Source organism: Eublepharis macularius, chromosome 4 (genome assembly GCF_028583425.1).
Source record: "Eublepharis macularius isolate TG4126 chromosome 4, MPM_Emac_v1.0, whole genome shotgun sequence".
Classification (NCBI taxonomy): domain Eukaryota; kingdom Metazoa; phylum Chordata; class Lepidosauria; order Squamata; family Eublepharidae; genus Eublepharis; species Eublepharis macularius.
Genome location: NC_072793.1, coordinates 128,569,576 through 128,593,087, shown reverse-complemented (window position 1 = coordinate 128,593,087; position 23,512 = coordinate 128,569,576). Strand labels below are relative to the sequence as shown.

Genomic DNA, 23,512 nt, shown 5'->3' with positions numbered 1-23,512 from the left:
TTTATACCATTGAGGAGGAAGGTCTTTGGGCCAAAACAAATCTGGTTTTTTGGTTCTGTACATATGGCAATGAAATGTACTATTATACCTGTATATTAGTGACTTTATTATGAATATATACAAGGTTTTAGTACTTATATGTAGAACCATACTGAGGATGTTTTTAATCTACCTTTTGTATTTCTAATTGATTTATTAAATTTTATACCAGTGTTTCTAATTCATATTTTAGTTATATTTCCATAATTTTATATTTCTTTTGTTCCAACTTCCTTGGTTACCCTTGGTTTGCAGGGTTATTGTTTTTCCCCCATTTCTGCTGTCTGAAACAGTCTGAAACTCTCTCAAGTATTAGGAATATTGCCAATTTTTTCCATCTAGAAACCATGACATTTTTTATACCACAAATAGTACTATTTCATATGTTAAGTTATAAATGATGCATTTTATGTTGTTAAATCAGTAAAAGAAGTTTAGGTTTGATAGGAAAGTGAGCATTGCATGTATTTCACGTCCTTTTTCCCGCCAAGAAAAACAGAAAAGACATGGTGATTTTCTGTGGCTTCAAAAATCCCACAAATTTTATATTTATACCTACCTATCAATTTGCTTTGTCTGGAGTAATTTTGCATAGGATTGCACAGAACAATACATAGGCCCTCCTCCCAGTTCCCAAGCAGTTAATCCCATATTACAGTCTCACCTATCTTTTCATCATGACCTCAATGAATTGTAGGACCATCACCAAAGAACACTATACTCAACCAAAAAAAAACACTCAACCACTATACTCCAAAAAAAAAAATTACAATTATTATGGCTACATGGAGTTGGATATAAAACACTTACATAACAATAGGACTGCAAAAATACTATTTAGTTTTTAGAAGGCCAATAACAAGGTACCAAGAATATTATTTCCAGCATCTCTCCACTATCCTTGATCACAAATACAACAGCACACCCACTCCTGACCATTATACATTTTTGTTCTTACACAGAGAATAAAGAATACATTTTGCTTCCCACAACTACGTAAGATAAAGAGAGTTAAGAGATATTCTAGAACTGCCTGATTTCACACACATCACTCCAAGGAGAAAACAGAGTTGAAAATATGTGTCACATGCATTCCATAAGACTATAGGTTTGTGTAAATTATTAACAGAAAAGTTGTGGTATCTGCAAGGTATTGGTATTCCCAATATTCAGGTCCTCCCATACCAGTTTTGTATTTGGATCCAATTACTGTTTTTCATGCAAATTACATCAAAACTGCAGCAGAGTGAGGGCTGCCTGTCCACTAAGGAATCTCAAAGTTTCAAGATTAGGTAACAGGGTCCAATTCTACTGGCCCCTGAACAAGGTGCCCTCAGCTACTCTCCATTGCTTCCTGGGGTGGGGGGATCCAGTGCTTTCTCCAGGGCAAAGAAACCTTAGCCAAACACAAAAGAACAACCACTGACCAAAAAGAACCAAAAAAGCCCAACAGAACCAATGCCAAATCAGAGAATGCCAAACCGGCAGAAGGCACACACTCAAAGGGCATCTTGTTTTTTCCCCCTTTACAGGTTTCTTGGGCAAAAAAAAGAAGCGAGGCAAGGAAACACTCTCAGGCAAATGGCATTGCTCTTTAAGGGGAGCCTAACTGTCTATCCAGTCATGATGATTCTCTCATTTCATCTATGAGAGAATCATCATGATTGGACAGTTGAGCTCCCTCTAATGAGTAATGCCATTCATCTGTGAGGTTCACTGCCACCACCACCCCTCCCTCCTATTTGCCTGGGAAACATGCAAAAGTAAGAAAAACAGCTGCTGTGGTTTTTTGAAATGGTGGCCTTGATTACAGACTAACATTAGCAGGATAGAAATATCATGTCCGGCCCTGCCGGAATTAGCCCCGCAGCGGCCAAAGCCACCCTCCCGTCGGGAGCTGACAACCCACCCAACCCCGACCCCAGCAGCTGGCCTACCTGGCCAGGGGACCCAGTGAAGACCCCATGGCCGCCCAGCAGCCCAGCCACGCCGCCACAGAGCCTCCTCCCGCCGATCAGCTGACGAGTGGGCCGCTGTGGCGGCAGGGCCCGGAGCAGGCGGAAGAGGCCCCACCGATGGCCCTCAGAGCCCAGCTGCCCCTTACAGTGGCCTTCACGATGGAAGGGCCTTGGCGGGGCTCGGTGACAGGCCGCGACGCCGCCATGCTGCCTGGCTGGAAGAGGCCACCCCCGGAGAAGGGGCAGGCTCGGCCAGGGCAGCAGAGGAGTGGGAGGCAGGAGGCGGAGGGAGGACCCGAGGGCCATAACGAGGCTCAGGATTGGCAAAGGGGAAAGGAGGACGGGCAGAGGGGTGGGCTGGACCTATCGGGGGAAGAGGGGATGGGTCACCATGGGAGGAGAGAACAAGAGGCAGGTGGAGGAGGTTGGCACAGTTGGTGGAGGTGGTGGAGGAAAGAGGATAAAAGGGGCCTTCCCAAGGAAGCCGGGAGGAGATGGCTGAGGCGACTGGAGAAACTGAGAGAGACAAAGGGAAGCCAGAGCCCAGCAGGGTAGGAGGCAGGCTTGGGGTGACTTAACCCCCACCCCTACCCCCATCTGAGGCCAAGGGAAGGCCCCAAGGGGGTGACCGTCATGGCAGAAGGCAGCACCCATGCAGTGGGCAAGGGAGGGGCGCACATATCAGTATATCCAAGAATCCCAGACACAATCCAGATTCCCAAAAGGTAAAGGTAAAGGTAGTCCCCTGTGCAAGCACCAAGTCATTACTGACCCATGGGGGGACGTCACATCATGATGTTTTCTTAGCAGACTTTTTATGGGGTGGTTTGCCATTGCCTTCTCCAGTCATCTACACTTTACCCCCAGGAAACTGGGCACTCATTTTACCGACCTCAGAAGGATGGAAGGCTGAGTGAACCTTGAGCCAGCTACCTGAACCCACCTTCCACTGGGATCGAACTCAGGTCATGAGCAGAGCTTGGACTGCAGTACTGCAGCTTACCACTCTGCGCCACAGGGCTCTTCCAGATTCCCAAATATACCCCCAAAATACTGATAAGGCTCGCTCAGCCTCATTTGGTATATATGAGGATAAAATGGAGAAGGGGAGAACCATATATACCACCCTGAGCTCCTTGGAGAAAAAGCAGAAGTAAAGCCAAGATAAGAAGAATAAAACATTCTAGAAAAAAATTTCAGGAACAAACCACAAGCTACACAGAGTCATGTACAACTTTGCTCCCGCTTTTTTGTGTTTAATCCACAAAACAAAAAGATGGGAGGATGCAACTGGGAACAGAAGCACAACAAGTGAGGAAAAGATGCTTAATTCTTTCCCTGTCCAGAACTGTTTCTGCTTGCCGTCGATCACAGCCAGCTGTTTCCACTTTACAGGGTAAAAAGTACAAGTCTTCATATCTTCTTCTCCACAGGGAGCAAATCAGCTTTGAGGAAGATTTTTAAAAGCACAAGAGCCCGAAGGAAACAGTGTTAAAGAGACCCTCTCCATGGGTCCTCTGCTCAAGATGGCATGAACCATTGTTTTTTTTTTCAAATGTAGAAAGCAGTTTAAGATAACTGCATGAAATGCATGTTAGACTACAGAAGAACCTGAGAATGGCTGAAACAGAAAGTCAGTTTGCATATATAAAAGCCAACTGCACATACTTCAAACTTCAAATATTGATTGCTGCAGCTGAGCAAGCACCTGTTAAGAGACTAGAATGATGCTTCATGCCCTTTTCCTCAACATGGCTAAAGACAACATGTGTCTACTCCTACTGCCAAGTTCCAGACAACTATATGGAAAAGAGGGTGTAGGAACCCCTCCATTTTCTTGTGCAGTCTGCTGAGATACCATGTTGCTCAGAGAAAGACAGATTACTAAGAAGTGGTTCCAATTCTCTTGTCAAGAGACCTTCAAGAACCAGCTAGTTAAAAACTGAAGACTGGCTTCAGTCAAGTCGTGCTTCAGTTAAGGCTGCTGAGTTACCAACTGAGATACTGGAACAGATAAAGATTGCCAAAAGGATTCACCTATCCAGCCCACAATAGAAATGACAGGTATTGTTGCAGTTCAGCTGCAAAGCTCAGTAGAAACAAAACAACTCTATAAAAGGCAGTTTGGTCATTACACTATCCAAAGGATGTGATCATCATCCAGTAATCACAACATAACTTCTCTGTTCCAGGCCCACTTGAACATGAAGAGGGGGGGGGGATCATAATTCAGAATGATTCACCTCCGGAATGAAATTTAGAAATTACAAACAGCCCAAGTTTCATTGATGCTCTGCAACTGTACTGCTAAATAACATGTCTGCCGCCCTCTAATCATTTTCCTCCTGGCTGTTTCCCCCATCTATGATCATGTCATCAAGCCCAGGGGGAGGGGGGAGAGGCATTGGCAGGTTTTGAGCTTTCAAGTTTTTGCCAGTTCTATGTAAGATGGCTGTCCTGTTGCACCCATCTTTTTGTCTGCTGTTGTGGATCTGAACAACCAAAATCCTGCCTGTCTCTATGCAACAGACTCTGTTATTTGCACCTGTGCCTAACTTGAGTTTTGCCTTCTGGAACTACTGTGGTATGTATAGTTAGAGCTTAAATGCTAAGGTTTTGTTGTTTTATCCCCACAGTCTGTCTTGTCTTTTTGAATATCTTTGCACCTTAAATAAATAATTATATTTTTTATCTTGTGTAGCTCTTGAGTCTGAAACCTCAAAAGGCTAAACCGGTGTCTTGACCCTGAACCACCTACCACCAGTTAAAATCTTAGTTTAAGAACTCTGCTTGCGAGTCACCCTTGCAAGGTAGACTTTTTGTTTAGCTCCCTGACAGGCCTGGAGATTTGTCCTTTTGCTCCTGTGCCTTGGGATAGACTAAAAGGACTAGTGGCAGCTATTGAGGCTAATGTGAGTCTCTCACTGGCAGTTTTGTAAAGTCTTGTTTAACGAGGACCCAGAGCTCTGTGTGTGTTCCCCTCTGCCTTGGGCGCAGACAGTGGAGCACCATGCGCTCCTTGATAGGGTCCCATCAGGGAGAAAACCAGCACAGAAAATGGCAAGAATAAATAAATGACTACAAATAAATACAAAAAGGAATCCTCCTCCTTAATAGACAGCAGTGCAGAAAAGACAGTCACTTTTCTCTTCTCCTTTATATATAGCTGTATGTGCACCCTTTTGTACAAGATGTGCATGAGGACAGGTCCAACTCAGTGAGAGAGCCCCTGTTTTACATGCATAAGATCCCAGGTTCAGTCCCTGGCATTGCGACAGCTAAAAAGCATCAGGTAATAGGAGTGATGAAATACTTTGACCGGAGACCCTGCAGAAGTGCTGCCAGTCAGAACAGGCAATACTGACCTTGTTGGACTAATGGTCAGACTCGGCAGAAGGAAGCATGTGTACATACATTGGCACATTTGACTAATAACAGTGACCAGCATAAAAGATTAGCCAACCCGTTTCCTGGATCCTACTCAACACATCCTTTCTGGTTGTACACAGGTTTGAGTTTACAGCCAGTTTAACCAAATGGAAACTTTTTAGCCATTTACAAATAAAAGCAAGAAACAGCTGCATTTCTCACTCTGAAATTCTCAGGATAGTGCAGTACCTTGCAGAATTAAAGGTTTTTACCAAGTCATCTAATATCCGGTTATTTTTCAGGTCAGGTTCTGCAGCTGCCTAGAAAAGAACAGAAAACATTAAACAGAGTACTATTTGGCTCATATATTTTTAGTCTGACATATTTTCTCCAGAAATGGCTATATCTAAAGGAAAAAACAAAGATGCAAAAAAATGTGAAACCAAACATTTGAGAAGCATTACATAAAGTTAAGCATTTTGTTTGTTTCTTTTAAAAAGCTATAAGCTAGCAATCTAACAGACCCTTACCACTAATCTCCAGTCATGCACTGATTTAGTAGAGTTGCAACTATGACTTGGAAGAGAACATTCAGCACTTAAGGAGGATAAGAATATTAAGCCACCGAGGGAGGATGGGAGCGAAAACTTGAAGGAAAATGCCAAATTTGAATTAATTACAGAAAAGAGAACAGTTTCTGAAAAGGTTTGGTGCATACAAATTATTCTTTTATAAAACGGTTATCTTTCTTTTGCTTTTGTTTGCCTTACTTGGTGCGAAATTATATTGTTGTATATTGTGAGGCAGAGGTATTCTCATAAGATAAAGGCAGAAACATTTGCTCCAGACATGAACACAAAAGCTGTTTTCCAACTAACAACGTGTCAAGAAGGAATGGGGACAGGAGGTGAAATACAGCTTGAAGACCTCCAATTTTTAATAGTTTGTAATTTAATCCAGACCGTTAGGAGCAAAGGCTGAGAAACAGCCATATTCTGTCAGTGCTTATCAAAACCTTTCTACAGTTCTCTCACTATTATTTAAGAAGTCAACAAAACTACACTGCAATTCTAAGCAGAGTTACTCAAGTCTAAGCCCACTGATTACACTGATTGCACAGGACTGCACTGTTAGTGTAGTAAACAGGCCTCCACACAATTTATGGTTCGACAAGATGTTTAAAGCCAGCAGGCTCAGCATATATAATGCAGGTTTCATTCACCGCCTAGGAAACATTGCCCCAAATATGTATGTAAGAGAAGCCTGCTGGATTGGACTAATGATGCACCTTTGTGCTACTTTTCTTGCACTGCACTACAGAATTTTAATAAACAACAAGCAGGGAACCCTCAAAGGAGTTTTCTACAAAGGGTTTTTTAGTCAGTTCTAGCTTTGGTTGAATCAACGATTTCTGCAAGCTTCTTTTTCCTCCTTTAATTTTTGCTTTAAGTTTCTTCCCTCCAGATCTTTTTCAATTCCTTGGAGACCACTTTTATCCTAATCTGTTTCTGGAAGCAAATTTTGAGTCAATTTTTTTTCCTCACACATGTTTCTTTCAGTTGTGTTTGTCCCGCCCATTCCCATACACTTCCAACCCACTTTTTGATGATTGGAAGTTTGTTATCATTGAACCACTCTTCCCTCCACCTTCTTTTACTCCCCTCCTAGTTTTGTTGTTGATCTTTTTTTAAAGCATCAACTTCATATCAATACATCAACTTACCATTTTAATAGACTCAGTGAGTAATTCCCACCTTTCATTTTTGAAAAAAAGTAAGTCTGTGGCCCCTTCCATTGTAGAGATATGCCTTTTTCTTTATATCTCTGCAAGGGAAGGGGCTAGAGACTTACATTTTTTTTTAACTGAAAGCTGGTAATTCAATGGTAGGTTAATACAGCAATACAGTGCTACATGGTAAGAACTGAAACACACAGACTTTTCAGTGAGTGGGAGTGTTACAGCTTCTTGTTCCAAACTGGGTTCACTGTTTCAGAAGCCACTTTAACAAAACAAAACAGCAAATTCCTGGTGTATTTCTGGCTCATCTGTTTTGTTTTGCTCACACCTAATGACTACTAAGGAATTATACAATTTTACAGTAGACATGAAGAAATCGAAATTTTTAAAGATTTTCTATTCCTTGGCTCAATCATCAACCAAAACCAAGACTGCAATCAAAAAATCAGAAGGAAATTGTGACTTGGAAGGGCAGCCATGAAGGAACTAGAAACAATCCTTAAGGATCATGATAATAATAATACATACCGCCCTTCAGGAAAACTTAATGCCATACTCAGAGAGGTTTACAAAGTGCGTTATTATTATCCTCATGGCAATGACCTTGTGAGGTGGGGGGACAGAGAGAGCTGAGAGAGAGCTGTGACTGACCCAAGGTCACCTAGCTGACTTCAAGTGGAGGAGTGGGGATTCAAACCTGGTTTTCCAGATTAGAGTCCTGCCGCTCTTAACCACAACAAACTGGCTTTCAGGATGTGTTTCGGGGGACCAAGATCAAAATAATCCAAACTGTGGTATTCCCCACTACTATGCATGGATGTGAATGCTGGACAATGAAGAAAGCTGTCAGGAAGAAAACTGATTCATTTGAAATGTGGTGCTGGAGGAGTTTTGTAGATACCATGGACGGCCAAAAGGACATGTAAGTGGGTTCTAGATCAAACGAAGCCTGAATTATACCTAGAAGCTAAAAATATAAAACTGAGGCTATTGTACTTTGGTCATATCATGAGAAGACAAGACGCACTGGAAAAAACAATAATTCTAGTGGAAGGCAGCAGGAAAAGAGGAAGACCTAAATCCTTCTCTCTCTCTCTCTCTCTCTCTCTCTCATGTGTATGATAAAAAGTATTTTTATACAAGACAGACCTTTAAACAGACCTTTTGCCTGAAATGATGAAGACCTATCACAGTTGTGTGTAACCTCACTCCAAATTCCAAAGATACCCACAAGCCGACCAGAGTTGGGAACCCCTGAACTAAAGAGTGTGGGTTCTGGAACAAGCTGACATCAGATTGTGAAAGAAGAAGCTCATTCATTATAAAATACAGCTGAATCAATTTATGTAGATACAAGTGGGGGACCCTCAAGAACTCACAGGGGGTATATTATTTTCCCCTATACCCCTACCTCTCACTATTTCCACTTCCCTCTCAGCAACCCCCACAGCTTCTCTCCTTCCCTGCTTCCTTTTCTTCCAACCAAAATCCTACTTTTTATATGTCATCCCAGTCACTAGTCTCCCTCCTTCCCACCCCCTTGCAACCTCCCCCCTTTCCTTCACTTTCACCCACCTAGCTGACTTTTTCTCTTCTTCCCTCACCTTCAGCTTTTTTTCTCCCCTTTCCCTGACTCCTTCCCTCCCTTCCATATTCTGCTTTTTCAGCCACTTCTTTGCAGAGCTGGACAGGTTATAAGGGCCACATGAAAAAGTCTAGCCAAGTTTCATAAGTCACATGATACCAAGTTGCCCAGGCAAGTCACATGATGTCCACCTCTGGGCCTGGGCAAATGGCATAACAGATCATATGGCAGCAGGTTGCCTGGATAAATTATGCAGAGGCTGCTGCCAGCCCTAACCAAGCTGTACAATTCACATGGTGGCAAGTCATTCAGGTGAGTCATATTGTGGCTGCCACAAGGCTCTGCCATGCCATGAAAGTTGTGCAGTTGCAAGTTTCCTGGGACAGTCGCCACTGCAAGGCCTGAAGGAGCTGCATATTTCAAGTGGTAGCAGGTGACCCAGGCAAGTAGCATGGTGGTTGTCATAGGGTCTGGCCCAAACAAGTCCTTCTTCCTTTGGGAATATGGTAGGACAGGGGAAAGTACCCTTTATATGTTTGTTTTGGTTTCCCCATCCATCCTTGCTCACACACCACCTCCTTGCACTGACAGAAACCAAGCCTTGGAAGCCTGTCAATATTGTTCTAGTTGCCTAGTAATCTCCAAAACGGCCAACATTATTATGCAGGGGAGGGGGGTTACCCCTTCGTTTTTTAAAAAAAGTTTTCAGATTGTTCTGTAAGGCTCAGACTTCATTTTGGCTTATAGATCAATCCTCCATCTGTTTCTTCTCCCATTATATAGATTCTTTTACCCATATTCTATGGCCTGGTTTAGAATTGGATATGATTCACTTTATAACTTACTAGGATATGTCAGAAAGAAATTCTCTGCAACACAAATGTTTATTTTGTTTTTCTTTTCTCTTAACTAGAAGCATCCATACTAGACATAGCAGCCTTGAGGGGTTAAGATAGTTCTTCCCCTCCAAGAAGATGCACAGGAATTATGCTGCTGGCACAAGTGAGTCCAGTCAACCTGTTTTTTTATAGCTATCATGATAAGACCCAGCAAGACTGAGCATTTTTTTTCTTCCCCCCAATACAATCTGTCCCTTTAGCCATCTTTGCTTAATTGTGCTTCCTGTTCTACAGATGCCATCCAGTCACACATGGTCTGTGCTCATACTAAATTATACCTTAAACAATCCAAGTTTAATGCAAGGAATGCAGGCTGTTTGCCCCTATCCCTACCCTGCCACTTCCTACTTCACACTGCCCCCCAACTAACTTTCCATCCCTCACCATGAAATGTAAAGCATATATTTTCCTCACAAATTTTCCTCACAAATATATTCATACAGGGAGGTTAAGAGCTAAATGGAGTTATTTAGCCTGCAGAATTACATGTGAGAGTATCCATACATACACACAGACACACTCACAGCACTTCTCCAAATTCCTCCCTCTAAAAAGCTGCTTTTAAGAGGTGAGAAAGAGGATTCACACATCGTTGGATACCATGCTGTCATTTACCTCTCAGATTTTCCTGTGTAGGCAATAAATTTTAACCAAAGTACTCCTCAAGGGCACTTACATGTACAGCTTAGTTAGCTCCCCCGGGAGGATGCGTAAATGCAGTATTCTATAGGAGGAGCTAAGAGAGTAAGGAGCTAAGAGAGACCATGGAGTCTTAAACCAAGAAATCACTAATCAGATAGGAGGAGTGCTTGGTTGATAGCAAAGGGGAGGGGAAAGAAGAGAAACCTAATACACTACTGAGAGTCAGTTTGGTATAGTTGTTAAGAGCGGCATGACCCTAATCTGGAGAACAGGGTTTGATTCCCTACTCCTCCACTTGAAGCCAGCTGGGTGACCTTAGGTCAGTCACAGCTTCTAGCTCTCTCAGCCCTACCCACCTCATAGGGTGTATGTTGTGGGGATAATAATAACTTACTTTGTAAACTGCTCTGAGTGGGTGTTAAATCATCCTGAATGGCAGTATATAAATCGAATGTTATTATTATTAATAATGATACCTGAAGCCAAGTTACAGAGATATCTGAGGGGGGGAAACATGATAAGAGAGTGTTGAAAAGAACAACTGTTTAATTGCCCATGAAGAATGCCAAAGTTCCATCCCTGGATTATAGCTGAATAAATTTCATGTAATTCCAAAGCATCCGCTATTTGTATAACTGAAAGGGAGGTAGCATAGAACATTTTCCAAACATGGAAGAGTAGGACAGGCATTTAACACTTACCACACAACATGTAGGACACTGTGCTTTATAGGACAGGGTCTTGCGTATACAGAGAGAACAATCTGGAGGAAAGCATACAACACAATTCAATGATGTTTTTCAACAACAACAACTCACAGGAAACTTGCATTGTTAGCTCTGGAAGTCTCATCCTGATCCCAGTAAGCTATTTAATATTCAGACTTTTTAAAATTTAAAGCAGATTTTTAAAAACAAAGCAGCACCTCTAAACTTTGTTTTATACAACAGCCCTGTTGTAAATTTAATCTAAGTTTAATACAAACAGCCATGCTAAAATCTACATTTATAAACTCTTAAAAACAAATCCTCAGCATTTAATATCAAGCACACTGACTTAAAGCTGGATTTTGATATTAAAGGGCAAAAAATGGCTAACAATTGACTTCTGAGGTCAAGCATGATATTACACAGTAAGTCAAGATAAAAAGTAAAGGCTAATTATCATAAATGGCATATATTGTTGAGAACATTTTTCAGTAGGTGTTTATCAACCCAACTGAGCCCTGACTGTGCCCTACGAGGAAAGTCTGAGGGCCTTGGGAATGTTTAGTTTGGAGAAAAAGAAATTGAGGGGGGACATGATTGCTCTCTTTAAATATTTGAAAGGCTGTCATTTGGAGGAGGGCAAGGAGCTGTTCCAGTTGGCAGCAGAGGATAGGACTAAAAGCAACAGGCTTAAATTACATGCAGAAAGGTACCGGCCGGATATTAGGAAAAACTTTTTCATGGTCAGAGTAGTTCAAAGGTGGAATCAGCTGCCTAGGGAGGTGGTGAGCTCCCCTTCAGTGGCAGTTTTCAAGAAGAGGCTGGATGAATATTTGTCAGGGATGCTTTAGGCTCATCCTACATCGGGCCCCTTCCAACTCTGATTCTGAGAATAGTAGGTACAATAAATTATATCATGGAGAATCTGAAAGGCTTCAGTAATTATCAGTCCTTGCTTCAGGAAAATTTTTTTTTAAAGGCTTATAATATATTTTATTTGAAAAACAAATAGTAAGAAAAACATAGTAATAAAAACATTAAAAAGAAAGAATTCTATAACATAATTCTATTAATCAAAGACAACTATAAATAATAGATATAAACTACAAAATATTTCTCCCCTCCATCTCCCCAAATACATTATATTAAATTACAAATTTAATAATTAATCATTTTCGCTGTTAATTATTCTTAATTTTTCTTAATTTTCAGCTACATAATCAAAGAAAACATTCCATTTTTTCTGAAATTCCAAGATTGGTCTATTGTGTATATAAGATGTTAATTCTGCCATTGATACACATTCATATAGTTTATTTATCCATTCTGTCAAATTTGGACAGGATTCTGCCTTCCACTTTGTTGCATATACTACTCCGCTGTTGTCACCCTATATTTAAAAAAATCGCTATGTGTTTTTGTAAAATTTGTATTTGGTAAAATATTTAGTAATATATATATTTTTAGTTCAACGCAAAGCGACTCTTTAATATCTTTTGCATCTCTTTGTGTATTTTATCCAGTATTTCCTCACTGTCTTGCTTCTGGAAAATTCCAACCACCTAGACATATCTGAAACAGCCAATTAAATGACATTCCTAGCTTGTGCACAGAGAGGCCCAAAGATCCATTAATTTTACAATTACCACCCACCCATCCTTTGTAGCTGAGAACATATACAACTCCCCTAGGTAGCATAAAGGCTTTTTTTTAAGTTGCAAACCAATGCATTTGAAATGTTTCAACACCCAGTTAAAATATGCTCTTGTTTAAAAAGTCATGAATTATGAGACTGGAAGCTTGATGTAAATTATGATTTAAATCACTGGTTTAAATCACTTTGACTTAAAATCAATCCACTCTGTAACCAAGCCAGCATAGTAAGAACTAATCATAATTTCTCCTTTCATTTATGAACTTGCCTACCAGTTAATATTTGTAGGACACCAGCCTTGCATCACTTGATTTTAACACTAAAACTATAGGAAAGAATCTTAATTCTGTACCTAATCCATTTATATGATGCTTTATAAAGAAGAAAATTAGCGCCACTAATTTTCTGTTCAACATCTACACAGCTGATCAATTAAGCAGCTGCTTAATAAATGTTGGATAACACAATATTCCAAATAGGGAGATCCATACTGACTCTCTAGCTGCATGAATATGAGTAAGTTTAATTGATCGGCCCTGCTGTCCCCCACCACAGTACCAAGATATTTTAGAATGTGCCGTGACTGATTTATGCTGCGTTCATTATTCATGTCCAAAGGAACTGAAAGGCATCCAGAAATAAAACACTGGAACAGAACCAAGAGAACAATCTTTAGCACTAGGCCTCATTTATATTTACAATGACACTCTAGTAGATTTCTGTCTTCAAAACTGTAACTGCAAAACTAATTACAGCACTCAAGTGAAACACCAAATCTGAATAGTCAAAGACTCAGGGCGAAGCACTGCAGAAACATCTGTTATATTATGTAGTAGAGAAAAGAAGCTAGAAGAGACTGCAGGAAATTGATTTATTAACAGAGGTGACTAAAGGATACCTGGAAGTTCCTATGCTGTGATACTAAAAAAATCTTAGCAAATCTTACCAAAGGTCAATTTCCCCCTAAACAGAAGCTCACAGTCATTTTATAAATTGATGGCACACCCAAATTTAGAATACTGTGTGCAGCTCTGTTTATCCCATTCCAAAAAGAAGAGTATAAAGCAAGAGAAATGGTGTGGGGGGAGGTGGAGAATAACTAAATTAAACCAGAGGTTGGAACATTCTTCTTACATCTCTAAAGGAAGCACTCTCAAAGGGGCTAAATGAGATTCTTGTTTTCCAGTCTCCCACATAATACTAGTTTCCAGGGCTGCCCAATACCACACATAACTAACCTGGAATTCATTGCCACAATTCTCACCATATATGCCCCAGAGGGTGCTCTGATCAGCCGATAAACAGCTGCTGGTGATCCCTGGCCCCAGAGAGGCTCACCTTGCCTCAACCAGAGCCAGGCCCTTCTCAGTCCTGGTACCAGCCAGGTGGAACTCTCTGTCTGCTAAAACTCAGCCCCACCGAGATTTGTTACCTTTCCGCCGGGCCTGTAAGACAGAGATGTTCTGCCAGGCATATGGTTGAGGCTGGGTATGAACAAGCTTTCTTGTCAGTTTCCTGTTGGGTTGTGTAACACTCCTTCCTCCGTTTTTCCACTGATTGGTCCACCTCAATTTCCATCTCCCACCCCACGAGGATGTGTTGGTTGGGGCTGAGTAATATGGGCTACTGTCTAGAACTGTTTTATTACTGGATTGTATGCTTATTTATAGTTTTAATGTGAATTTTAATATTGATGTTTATTCACTCTGAGCCCATTTGCGAGGAAAGCGGACTATAAGACCAATAAATAAAATCAACAAGACATAGAAACAGCTACCACCTTAAATAGTTTTAAGAATAACAACTGGGCAATTATATTAAGGATGGGTCTATCAGTGGATATTTGCCACAATTAGAAGTCATATATATCTCAGTCTGGTGAATCATATAAACAAAGAATGAACATCTCATGAGTTATGACCATGGAAACAGAATGGCAAAACTCTAGATCAGACCAGGAAAAACAATACGTATGTTTCAAATTTTAACACTTCAACTCTCAGGTGATGATGAGACCAGAAGGGAAGTCATGCCAATCCTCTCTGTGTGCCACCAGCATAAAACAAGTGAGAAGGACAGGTATAGACTGTTGAGAATATGAACTAATGCTACCTTATAGTATATGTATGATTCTTCCCCCATTCGGGTCTAATTTCATGAGATGGGAAGGAAACTGCAATGCACTACAGGGAGAGGGAAGCAGAAAGACAGACCCAACTGCTCCACTGTCAGTTTTCAAGGATGCAAGACAGAGGGGCCTTCCTGCTCCAGGCCATGTGTATCACAAATCTTCACTGCCTATGCAGCTTGAGAAATCATAGAATCATAGGATTGGAAGATACCTCCAGGGTCATCTACACCAACCCTCTGTACAATGCAGGAAATTCGCAACTACCTCCCCCACTCACACACCCCCAGTGACCCCTGCTCCATGCCCGGAAGATGCACATTTGAAGCTGGCCTCCCATACTACAGGACTGATGGGACAAAAATCCTGTTTTTTAAAAAAAATGATGAGGCAAGGTAGAATAGGACAGGTTAGGAAAATTGCCATCAATGTCAGGAGGCAACATCTGAGAAAGGCCTTGGCCTTAATGCTCTGTTTACTGGCCCTTCAGGGCAACTGATTGCCCACTGTGTGAAACAAAATGCTAGACTACATGAACCAGTGGTGTGACCCAGGAAAGTTCAAGCTATGTTCTTAATAAGCATGAAAGCTAGAGGAAAAGAGTTTTTCGTGCTCTCAGCTGCATATTACAAGAACTAACTAAACCAAAAGATTTTATCAACAACCTTTAGAGTGAGCATTTTAAAACAGCTGAAGCAAAGGACATAGTCTTGTAATAAGAATTAAATACAATCTAAGGTTACATTTCTTTATCAAAATCAAACCTTTACACTCTAAATCTATCATAACAAAATAGCTGGAAAGCGTTCATGAAGCTAATTTTGAGCAGTGTCTTTCATACAGTATTTGTAATTTTATTTAAAATATGCAATTTTATTTACATACAACCATCTAGTTAGGAATGTTAGAACTGGGAAGCCCATTAAGATTTTTTTTTATTTTAGTATTTGTTTATACACAGCCTATATGTAGAAAAGGCACTTTAACTAGAAAGGCTGTGTTCTCATGTATAATTACTTGGATTAATCACACTAGATTCACTTCTAATCAAAATTACATGGAAGCCCAGGCAAGCCCAATCTGACCAGATCTCGGAAGCGAAGCAGGGTCAGCCTTGGTTAGTAATTGGATGAGAGACCTAAAAAGACCAGTGTTGCAGGGGCAGGCAACGGCAAACCTGTTTGTCTCTTGCCTTGAAAACCCCAGTAGGGGTTGCCATAAGTGAGCTATGACTTGACAGCAATTTCCACCACCAACAGGATACACATACAGCAGTTTTATGAGTTCCAATCAATATAGCTATTTTCTTCATCAAAATAGGGTTCCAAGTAATTCTATTCAGAGTTCCGGCCTCCAGTATTTCTAGAATGCCTAGAAACAGAAGACCCTAAATCACTGTGCGTCTCCAAAATCAAAGATATTATTATAGCAAATTTCACATCTTATATCAAAGCCGGTGCCGCATCACATTATATGGAGCCTTAAGCAAGGGACCAAGGGAAAAAGAGGCTACATTACATTACATTCACATACTTACACCAAGGCTACCAACACACTGAAAGATAGGGCGGTTCCTCCCTGCCTCCTCCCCATCCCACTGGGCAATGCATTATTGTTTTCTACAGTTCTCTTCCAGAAACCTCTCCTACTGTCATTTCAAAGATTGTGAGTTCCAGACCTTAGCTGTTGTCTTAAAGCCATATCATTAGTGGAAAACAACGTCTACTGAACCCAGCTGGTACTTGCATCTTAGTACACATGCTGTGCAAAGATGACACTGTGAAAATTAAATCTAGGCATAAGAGGAAAGAGCAGGCCCTTGGAATGTTGGGATCATACTGTTCAGCACTTTATAGGTTAGCAGCCGCAATCTGGATTGGACTGGAAACCTATACACTAATTAAAATACTGTGGTGTGATGGTCTCCTAGCAACTCTATGCCTCCACTTGTTGAAAGGATTTAAAAAAACACCCAAGCTGAGTTTCTAGCTATCATGATGCCAGCCTCAAAACTTGGAGGAGAAAATAGTTTTTGATCTGAATATTCTTTGTCCCAGGGAGCCCTCATCAACCTTGGAGTTTCAAATGTCTAGTTCCACTACAAATCTCAGGGCCCACATTTCAGATCTGATGAGGAGAAATTTAAAAATAGGACTAGCATCAAGTAATTGCTGAAAATACACATAAATAATAATTTATGGTTTCTGTAAGATAAGAGGAATCGAACTGAGTTAAAATTAATTCATTTGGGATATTTTATTGTATTTTGCATTGAATTTTGGATTTTAACCATAAGCCACTGTGGGACTTCTGACTGAAGTATAACTTTCTAAAAAATCAAAATCCCAAATAAAAAGGGGAGAATTCGGTACTTACAATTATGTGAACACTGAGGAATGATCATTGCAATATTGAAGTAATCAAAGCATATCCCACACCGCAACAAATTGTCCACTTCCTGAAATAAGATTTAAAAGCTGATTTTCACAAATACAGTACAAAATTACTAGCTCACGTCAATTCTAATCTAGAATAAAGGAAGTTTTGAAAAAGCATTGATGTAATTATTTCTACTTCTACAATGACACAAGCATCTTGGCAAAATGTAATTTTAAGTGGGTAGCTGTGTTGATCTGCAGTAGAACAGCAAGATTTGAGTCCAATGGCAAAATGTAACAATATTAGCGAGGACTGAACACATGAACAACTCATGGAACATGGTTTTCCCATCTCTCCCTTCCTACCGCAAGTTACTGTGCACGCATGTGAACCCCTCCCCCACAAACACTCCTGATGGTTCAGTAATCCTTGGAATTGTTATGGGATTTGGCACAGAGACTACAGCAGGAAAGGAGAAACCAATAGAAATCCCACCCACAAAGCCCTTGCACAAGCATTAGCAACGCATGTAGGGTGGGTTGGGATCCAAGCTGATATGCAGAAAAATGTCTAAGAGACATATTCTTGTTCTGAAAGGGTAAAAGCAAACAAGCAAGAAACAAAGAGTAGCCACTAAAAGGATTAGCGCACAGGAACTAGACTTGGGTCCAGGGAACAAGAAAGACTATTTCCACAGGTATTACCTGCTCATGCTCTGAGGTCAGTCAAGGATGTTCTGCTCTGGGAACCCACAATGGCTGAAGTCCTTCTAGTGAACCCACCCAAAGATGTTCTCAGCAGCTGTGTTGATCTCTGGAATTCTCTCCCCTGTCTCTGCATATGATCTCCATACTACACACTTTCCAACATGACTTAGACTTTTTTTCCCAGGAGGCTTTTTAAAAAATTTATTTCCCACTCCAGCTTCATGTAGTTCATGGTTTTATATATGGATACATCATTAAGATATCTAATTCTCAACGTGGCCAAATCTGAAATATAAAAAAATCTAAATCTAAAAAAAACCCCATGATAAATGAGCATTGTTAATTCTCGTACTGACCCACTGCCTCACCAATGTGGGGATATGAGGGACTGCCTTGCAGTGGCTTGTCTCTTTTTCTCCAAAGTTGGGGACAGAGGGTAGCACTAGGAGAGAAGTTGTCATCACACCACCCGATGGTGTGCTGCGTCCCACTGGGGGCAATACACTCCCTCATGTTATTTAACATCTATATGCATTCCCTCGCCTAGCTGGTACAAAGTTTCTGACTGGGATGTCATCAATATGTAGATGACACCCAGTTGTATCTGTTGATGGACAGCCAGCCTGGCTTTGCCCCAGATGCCTTGGTTAGAGCTTTGGAAGCCATGACTGGATGGTTGAAACAGAGTCGAAATTGAACCCCACAAAGTCAGTGGTCTTGCACTTGGATTGTGAGCTGCCAGGTTCAGGAATCCAGCTCCTGGCCCTCGATGGAGTGTCGCTTGTGCCCATTCCAATGGTCAGGAGTCTGGGGGTGATCTTGGACACGCTCTCCCCTATCAATGGAGGCCTAGATCACAGTGGTTGCCAGATCTGCTTTTTACCATCTGTGACAGGTCAGGGAGCTTGTCCTTTACCTTTCAATCCCTGACTTAACACCAGTGACCCAATCAATAGTCACCTCCAGATCTAACTCACTCAACACAAGGCTTCCCTTGGGTCTGGTCCAGAAATTGCAACAGGTCAGAATGCAGCTGCACACATCCTCATGAGAACGCCGTATAGGGCGCATATAACTCCTGTTTTGTGTCAGCTGCACTGACTCCCAGTGGTGTTCCAGATCAGGTACAAGGTATAGTTTGGTGTAATGGTTAAGAGCAGCGGGACTCTAATCTGGAGAACCGGGTTTGATTCCCCACTCCTCCACTTGAAGCCAGCTGGGCGTTCTTGAGTCAGTCACAGCTTTTAGGAGTTCTCTCAGCCCCACCCACTTCATAGGGTGATTGTTATGGGGATAATAATAACATACTTTGTAAACCACTCTGATTGGTGTTAAGTTGTCCTGAAGGGCGGTATATAAATCAAATCTTATTATTATGAGCTGTTGGCTTTAACCTATAAAGCCCTTAGTGGACTGGGACCAGCATATCTATGGGACCGCCTCTCACCATATGTTCCCCGGAGGACACTTACGTCAGCTGATAAACAACTGGTGGTGGCCCCTGGCCCCCAGGATGCTCACCTAGCCATGACCAGGGCCTTTCTGGTCCTGGCACCCACCTGGTGGAACTCTCTTGTCTTTCGAAACCAGGGTCCAGCAGAATTTACTTTCCTTCCACCAGGCCTGTAAAACAGAGATGTTCCACCAGGCATATGGTTGAGGTTGGGGCATGAGCAAGCTCTTTTTTGCTGGTCTCCTGTTGAGCGGGGAATGCAGTCCCCTCTTCTCAATTGTCTGCCAACTCACCTAATGTGTGTACCGTCTCCCACTCCATAGGATATATTAGGTTTGGGGTTGGCATATGAGATGCTGTGTAAAGCTGCTGCCTTGTTGCACCAATTCTTATGTTTTAAAGGTATTTAATGTGATTAATGTATTTAATGTTTTTAATGTGATTTTTATTAATTGATGTTACCCGCTCTGAGCCCGCTTGCAGGAAGAGTGGGTTATAAATCTAATATATAATAATAATAATAATATTGTTAATTGTGCATGTTTATAGTTTGTAAGCTACCTTGGGCATTTTGGAAAGGCTAGATATAAATATTTTAAATCAATCAATAGTTCTAGGCCACTGCAAGAATTCAACAATAATAAATCATAACAGGTAACAATAACACGAAACACCATCTATCATACTACTTGACTCCAGATGGCCACATGGATGCCCAAAAGACAATATTATTCACAGGATCACAAACGTCTGTATTTTTACCTAAAATCTCTGAGGATAACTTTTGATTTTAAAGTAACAATTCTAGCAGTAGTTCAGGCTATGTTCCTTAAGTGAATAGAACTCAAGACCTACAATCTTTATTTCAAGATCACTTAAGGTCAATTAACAGACAATGCTAGAATTCCAGAATCAGAACTTCAGGTGCATTATTTGACCATGCTGATTCCCCCAAATGAAAATGTGCCCTTTCCTGGGCTGCTTTAAGCTCCAGTACAGTAAAAAGAACACAAAATAACAAGGGGGGGGAGGTTAAAACCCCTCTAACTGACACTATAGATCCAGTCCATATTGCCTTTTAAGGAGAATTACACAAATTCATTGAGAATAAGTCCATCAATGGCTACTAGCCATGACAACTAAAGAGAACCTCCACATCCAGAGGCAGTAACCCTCTGAATAAAAATGCTGGGCAGCAGCAACAGGGGGAGACCCTGGCTTCCATCTTCTGCTTATTGGTCTTTTAAGACCTCTGATCTGCTACTATTTGAAACAGATGGTGGATGAAATGGACCACTGATCCAGCAGGATACTTGTTATGTGCATATGACTTCATGGTCAAATGAAGTATCAGGTACTCCAGTCACAGAACTTCATCATGAGATGTTCTTAATCCTAGTCTCAAATGTTCCGCCAGGCCTATGAATGTGGTTGAGGAGTTGCCAACCTGCCCTGCTGATCTCTTGCCTGGTCTGCTGCGCTTCCACCATTTAATCAGACCTGCCGTACCTACCCCAGTATAACAGCAAAAAAACATGTGACGTGTCTGACAACAATGGAACCAGTGTATTTAATACATAAAACACATTACACAGTAAAACACATAATTCTAAAATAGCAATTCATAAAACAAATACTACACCCCACATATACAATACCATTAATAAAAGTTGCTAAACTACAGGTACCATAAATTGATAAAGTGCTGGTGCTACAAACTGCTACAAAAATTCATTGCACATATATATTGCACATATATATTGCTAAAGTGCAAGTGCATTGTAACAACTCATCATATTCTTTTTTCACAGGTCCTCCTTGTATGCAACTGTCCAACAAGGAGTTATTATTAATAACAAGAAACAATATACAACAAGAGATTGATTTTATTTTACTGGAACTCTCCACTCATGCAATGCAATATGCAGTATGTACAATGCATTCGTGCAATGCAATATGTGCAATGAATTTTTGTAGCAGTTTGTAGCACCAGCACTTTATCAATTTATGGTACCTGTAGTTTAGCAACTTTATCAATGGTACTGTATATGTGGAAGGTAGTATTTGTTTTATGAATTGCTATTTTAGAATTATGTGTTTTACTGTGTAATGTGTTTTATGTATTAAATACACTGGTTCCATTGTTGTCAGACACGTCAAGTGGTTTTTTGCTGTTATACCTTTGTGACACCACTTGATACTCTCTCCTTGCTACTACTGTGCCTACCCCAGTGACAGGTGCTGGAAATCCTTGGTTTTACCACATCTTGGAGGTCCTTGTTGGACTGTATTTACTGTTTTATATGGCTTTAAGTTGTATTTTATGGTATTTATTGTATTTATATACTGTCGTATTTATTGTCATTATGGTGTTGTGGCCCACCCTGAGCCTGCTCGTGGCAAGGGCAGGATATAAATCTAATCTACAAATTAAAAAATATAAAAATGATATCACATTGTCTTGTTAAAGCAGCCAGATATTTTACACACACTTTTCAATCTTAGAGCAGATGCTAAGTACCATCACAGGTATAGCAACTGCTTTTTCTGCGCTGAATTATACACACTGAACTAACGAAAGCACCCAAAGAAGTATAGGTAATTCGCAATCAGATAAATAAACACTGAATTGCCTTTTCGGGTAGAACTTCAGTGCAGCTTTGTGGCTGATACACACAAAATTCTTCAGCTGGGGAAAGAATCTGCTGCACATTGGTGTATTCTGGATCTGACAGGTGCATGATAAAGAAATTATTCCCTGTGTATCGGGCGAATCAAAGCTGTCTCTATTGCCAAGTAATGAGAACTGTGGCTTCTAATGAAGATTTCCTCAATAACGATACCTTCATGGGGTATGTCATCAGAACCCCGATTTGGGGACAGGACTCTCGAGGAACCTGAAAGACTAACACGTTTTGATTCCCCCATATCTAGTCCATAAAAACTTGCTCTAGGGAAAAAACAAGCTTTACGACGCCACAAGACTCCTGTTTTGTTGTTTGTTTGTTTGTTTTTGCTGCTACCTGACTTAACCCTCGGGAATTCGTTTCGATTTGGCGACAGTTTTATAAAAAGAAAGTCAGCGCAGATTAAGGACACAGCTGTCAGAAAATATCGGTTGTACAGTATGAGCCTCCAAAGCTGAGGGCTCCCCACCCCCACCCCACCCCAAAGACAGGCTCCTTTCCTCCCCTAAAAAGCGCGATCCCTCCACTTACTTTCAGCGGGTCGGGCTGTTCAGGCCACTGCGAGTTAGCCAATGCAAGCGACATAGTCCCCTCTCACCCTGAACAAGCCGATGCCTGATGCCTTAAAATGTGTCTGCCAGACTCCAAATCGCCCGCGCCACCTTCCTGGAACTAGCGGGAATTCACAATACATGCCTCCGTTTCCGGGTCAGTCACTGAGCATCTCGGGAAATGTAGTTTTCTTTGAAGCGGGAGACTTCTGTTCCAGGCAGATTCTTCCCTGCACAGAAAGCGGTAGCTTTTTAGAGGAACGAAGGTCTGGGGGATAAGATGCGATTTAGCTCTTTTTCTTACGGAAATGGAATCCGTCTTGTGCCTCTGCCAGTGGACAGCGGAGCAGGAGGAAACGAGCTTTAATTACGCTGCCTGTTTTCAAGGGAGCTCTGGATGTAGCTGGAGTATCCCCTGAGTATATAACAAAGTTTTCAAAGTTAGCCATGCTAGAGAGCGCAGTCAAGAACAAGGAGCCAGACCTACAAGTTGGGGACGCTTTTTCAGAACTATTATCTATTTTCCGTCTGATCTCTGTCCCGTGGAATGCGGATACCCACGGAATATACCAAAAGCTGGCCTTTTGGAAGGTCCCGTAGGGTCAGTCAGGGAATGTTGACAAGCGCATCAAAGCAAAGTATCTGCAAGGAGGCTAGGAAGAGAAGGCCTATAGGAAGTTGGGCAGCAAGGAAATTCTTTGTAACTGCCTGTATAGTGAACCATGGTGGATGTTTAGGAAATATATATGCAGAGATCCAATAAGTGACACAGCTTAACGTCCACATCTTTTATCAAAAGCACTGCAGTTAACAACATTCAAAAATGTTGCATGGCTATTTATTTATTTAAGTCAGTTATACTCCACCTTTTCCCCCAATGGAGCCCATTCTCATCTTCTCCATTTTATCTTCATAAGCCTGTAAGGTAGGTTAGGCTGAGACTGGCTCAAGGTCACCCAGTAAGCTTCCATGTAAGAGTGGGGATCTGAACCAGGGTCTCGCAGATCCTGGTCCAG

The 23,512-nt window shown here is 41.3% G+C and overlaps 1 protein-coding gene across 4 annotated transcripts in view; it reads right to left on the bottom strand.

The window, feature by feature from the left end:
- RAD18 (RAD18 E3 ubiquitin protein ligase) overlaps positions 1 to 22,597 on the bottom strand; it is a 182,116-nt gene extending 159,519 nt beyond the window's left edge. For 3 of the 4 annotated variants that reach the window (XM_054977684.1, XM_054977685.1, XM_054977686.1), the window contains exons 1-4: positions 22,477 to 22,597; positions 17,096 to 17,177; positions 10,932 to 10,993; positions 5,616 to 5,686 (exon numbers count right to left, since the gene is read on the bottom strand). In XM_054977684.1, the coding sequence (XP_054833659.1) occupies positions 5,616 to 5,686; positions 10,932 to 10,993; positions 17,096 to 17,177; positions 22,477 to 22,530 (269 nt within the window). In that variant the 5' untranslated portion in view covers positions 22,531 to 22,597. Of the gene's footprint in view, positions 1 to 5,615; positions 5,687 to 10,931; positions 10,994 to 17,095; positions 17,178 to 22,476 lie in introns of those variants that run through there. The other variant, XM_054977687.1, reaches the window with a different exon arrangement.
- Positions 22,598 to 23,512: the final 915 nt, after the last annotated feature.